The 4,468-nt window shown below is 34.2% G+C and overlaps 1 protein-coding gene across 1 annotated transcript in view; it reads left to right on the forward strand.

Annotated features, from left to right (window-relative positions):
* Positions 1-2,487: 2,487 nt before the first annotated feature.
* LOC128885254 (chymotrypsin-1-like) overlaps positions 2,488-4,468 on the forward strand; it is a 50,022-nt gene continuing 48,041 nt past the window's right edge. Inside the window, exon 1 of the mRNA XM_054139207.1 lies at positions 2,488-2,542. Within this exon, the coding sequence (XP_053995182.1) occupies positions 2,488-2,542 (55 nt within the window). The remainder of the gene's footprint in view (positions 2,543-4,468) is intronic.

The raw sequence follows: 4,468 nt of genomic DNA on the forward strand, positions 1-4,468 counted from the left end.
ATGTAAATCAATAACTACAAAACTGACAAGGACTGTACGCGCCTGAGCGCATCGCTGCATCTTCTCCTTAATTGAAGTTTATCTTTTTTCTGAGGGGTGGACAAACAAAAGTACTTGTTGGTCAAACGTAAAACATTAGTGGACAAAATGTGGTGAGACACATTTTTTAAGAAAACCCTAAAAAAGGTCTATACAGGTGTGTTGACTTCAAATGGCTTGTTTGTGGTGTAACTTTTTTCTGAAGGGTGGACAAATCAAAATTGTGGTTGGACAAACGTGGACAAATTGCTTACAATGAAACTTCATGGAAAAACGTAAAAAAATTTGCATGGTGCAGAATACATAATTTTTTTTTGTTTTTCATTTTTGTGGTGGACAAATGAAAATTTTGGTTGGACAAATCGTGGACAAACGAATGCAATTTGATTTTTATCAAAATTTGGATTCGGAGGTGCCAACTTCACTAAGCTTACCTATGTCTGTAACGTGAGAATTAAGCTACGACACGTATAGTTGTCAAACACAGAGTAATATTGGATGGCAAAGACGGCTATATGTATATTAGGTGGACTGGAAAGTAACGTCATTTTTAAATACTTGTTTATCACTCAACTCGTTGATTTTTATCGATCTGGCATTGAAAATTTGCAATATAGATGACAAAAGGCTGTTGATAACGATGGCGATTCCATAACTGATTAGAAATAGAAATTTATTAAAAATCTGTTGGAATTTATTGTAAAAGAAACGACATTACTTTCCAGTCTACCTATTATTAGATCATCTCAAAAATTCATGTCACTCATACTTCTGCTACACAAATTAATAAGTGAAACATACTTTTAAATAACAAATGGTAACTACAACAAATACTGTCTTCTCTCCATGATGAGTATACTGTCGTCGCGGTTTTCTGTAGAAAAAGTGCGAAAATTTCGCGGTTTTTCGGCTGTAACCCGGCTGGCTCACGTTTTCGAGGGCTGCAAATGTAGATTTATACTATCTAGGTGGTCCCTAACAACATATTAAAAATGCAACTTTACAGTATTTTATGCAATGTTTGGCAAAAAAATTGTCTAATATGACTGGCCTATAAACACTCCAACTTGTAATCGTGAATATCATCCGTCAACTCCAACTTATTCTCATCATACTTTGACTTGCAAGTTTTTAAGTATTAGATTTTAAACTACAAAAATATAATGTTGTTTCTTACTCTTTCATAGGTTTTACCCCGAATAGTGTGTAAGGATCTTGGCTTCTAAGAATCTACTAGGAGTAGAACGCCGTACATGGGTAGTGCATGAAAGGCACACTTGAAGTGTTAAGGTTAATATCGAGGTTGATGTCAGCAGATCCAAGTGGTGATTCGATGTTGGAGTCGTTGGGGAAGAATACTGGTCAAATATCAATTGAAGAAAAAAGCAATATGCAATGATTTTCAAGTGCGATTACAGTCGAACAGTTCAGAAGAAAGATAGACTTAATGCACCGAGAGAGATACAGCTCTGGTGGAGAGAGAATTAAAACTTCGGAAGCAAATGGAGAGCCGGTACGCCAAAAAGTGATCATTAAAATGATTAATGAATTGCTAGTTGAATTTATCGGATCTAACATTCCGTATCATGTGTAAAAACAAGAAGTAATATTGTTGCGTCGTACAGTGGGTGTAGGTGTATACGAATGTATTCGTACGCCGATCAATTTCCTAAAAAACTTTTGCGAAGTTGTAGTTTATTAATTTCTTCTTTTATAATCAATGATATTCTACATATTCTCGGAAATCTCTAAAATAGATATAGTCCAAACAACATTTACTAGTTAATATAATTTGTGAAATTAACAAAAAAATGCGAAAAGTGGGTAAAAGTATAGAAGCAATAAGTATTCGTACGATTCTTATGACGAACCATTTACAGTAGAATTTGTAACATAAATACATCAGTTTATAGCTTCGTACGAATTAGAAACACAAAAATTACAGTAAAGAAGTCTTAAAAAATGTTTTAATACAAGAGTGGAAGAAGATCCCATCCCGAATAACATCAAATTTAGTTAATTTACCTAATGCCTAGAAGAGGTGCAGCAATTATAAAATCAAAATTAAATCCCACGAAGTATTAATTATGTATAGATTAATGTAAATTAATGTAAATTTCATGTCTTTTTCTAATGAAGTTTTGAAAATTTAACATTTGTTCGAATACTTATTGCTTCTATATTTCTATCAATTTATATTTCTTTATTGTTAATTTTGCAACTTATACATATAAATAACTATTGTTTTTTGTACTGCATTTATTGTAGAGATTGTGTAACATGTAGAATGTCATTGTTTATAAAAAAGAATTGACCAGTGTACGAATACTTACTACACACATTGTATATATCAACTACATAAATGACAACGATTCGAAGATATTGGTTTGCATCAGATTGAAGGGCAACGCGTACAAATGGTATCATTCGCGTACCGAACTCACAGGAATGCCTTTTCCGAAGCTATTGAAAGAAATGAACGAAACTTATGACCATTGTCCAAGTAAGATGATACTTCGCAGAGGATTTGGAAGCAGAAAGTGGAAAGAAACTGAAACTGATTTGCCGAATATATGCATGCAAAACGATACTAGCAAATCAAGTGTTTATCGAACAAGAGGAAGTTGTTGATCATGTAATCGATGGTATTCTCGACAATCAAATTCGTAACCAAACCAAGATGCACTGTTTTAAATCAACCTCATCGTTATTGACTGCATTTTCGAATATTTATTTGTCTGAGACAAGAGATCGAGAAAGCAAGGAGTCTACGTTTAACCAGTCGGCCGTGGCGTCCTCTTTTCAGAGCACGCACCTATGTGTATAACGTGAGAATTAAGCTACGACAGGTATAGTCGTCATACACCGAGTAATAGTGGATCGCAAAGACGGCTATACAGGGTGTTCAAAAAAAAGAATTCAATATTTATATGGTGTATAGGGCACACTGTACCGAGTAAAAAAGCTTTAGTAAACATAGGTCAAAAGATCAACCGTTTCTGCGATATAAACTTTTTTGTTCGCTAGTATCATGATTGACTTACTTACTTCCATCGCATGCGATGTTTATGTCAGTGTTTATAAATTGCGTTCTGAATGTTCCCATTCAAGTGCCGACAATTTCGTCAATTTCATTTTTTCAATTTTGTGTACAGAAATGAGCGGTGGACACGTGGAAAATCTTCTATAAACATCGAAAACCCAGTAATAAGGCAATCATGATACTAGCAAACAAAAATGTTTACATCTCAGAAACAGTTGACCGTTGGACCTATGTTTACTAAAGCTTTTTTACTCAGTACAGTGTGCCCTATACACTATATAAATACCCTATACACCATATAAATATTGAATGCTTTTTTTTTTAACACTCTGTATAGGTGTCCCAACAATTCATGCTACTTATGCTTCTGCTATTTAAATAATGAATGAAATATGTGAAACACTCTTAAATAACAAATGGTAACTCGTATACTCGTCAATCACAGCTGACTGGTTAATTCGTGGGCCACAGCGGGGGACTGAAACGTGCTTCCTGCTTTATGAAACAAACGTGACTGACGCTTCCGGTAATTTCGTTCTTTTGGCGCTTTCGGTGACTAATGAAAAGGAGGTCGCGAGTTCTCGTCCCCTGATGATGTTGTTTTAGCTTTATCAGTAATATAAAACTCAAGAGAAATGAACACACTCCTTGCAAGTTCGAGTGGCTATTAGTGTCACGGGGGTTTTGAGTACCTGCCTCAATGAAAAGTCACATTAGAAAGGGCTAGTTTGTCTATTTTCGTTTTTGGTTGCCTCATGAGGGTTCGGTAGAATAAGAACCCCTACCAGTGGTAATTGGCACTAATAATCCGTTATTACTAGACTGCGAATCTTTATGCATTTATAGGAAATTTAAAAGTACAGGAATCTACAAAATGCAAGCAATATGCAAAAATATATGTAGAAAAAATTGAAAATAAAGTTCATGTTATAATATTTGCAGAATAAAATAAATTTCTATTTAGGTTCAATTTTTGTAAGCACATTCGCGAAGATTTTGTTTTACATAAAGATCCGCAGTCTAGTTATTACTTATTAGGCGCTCGTTTGTCGTTTTACAAACCCATCACCTTCGGTATATCTGTGATCAAACACAGGTAGTAGGTCTTTGAAACGCATATTGAAGATAATGATGAAAAGTAGGATTGTCGAGGACGTACAAATTTTGATGAACGAAATATGATACTGTTATTTTTGGCATATGTATATCTAGCCGTATATTTCTATATGTACGTCTATCAGCATGTATCTGGTTATACATATAAATCTATCTGAATGTTTCAAACTATATTTCTACCTGTACAAATCTACTTGTATATTTCTAATTATACAAATCTACCTGTATAAGTCTATCTCTATATTTCCGTCTGTATACATTTATCTGTCT

The sequence above is a fragment of the Hylaeus anthracinus genome, unplaced genomic scaffold (genome assembly GCF_026225885.1).
Source record: "Hylaeus anthracinus isolate JK02 unplaced genomic scaffold, UHH_iyHylAnth1.0_haploid 11980, whole genome shotgun sequence".
Classification (NCBI taxonomy): Eukaryota; Metazoa; Arthropoda; class Insecta; order Hymenoptera; family Colletidae; genus Hylaeus; species Hylaeus anthracinus.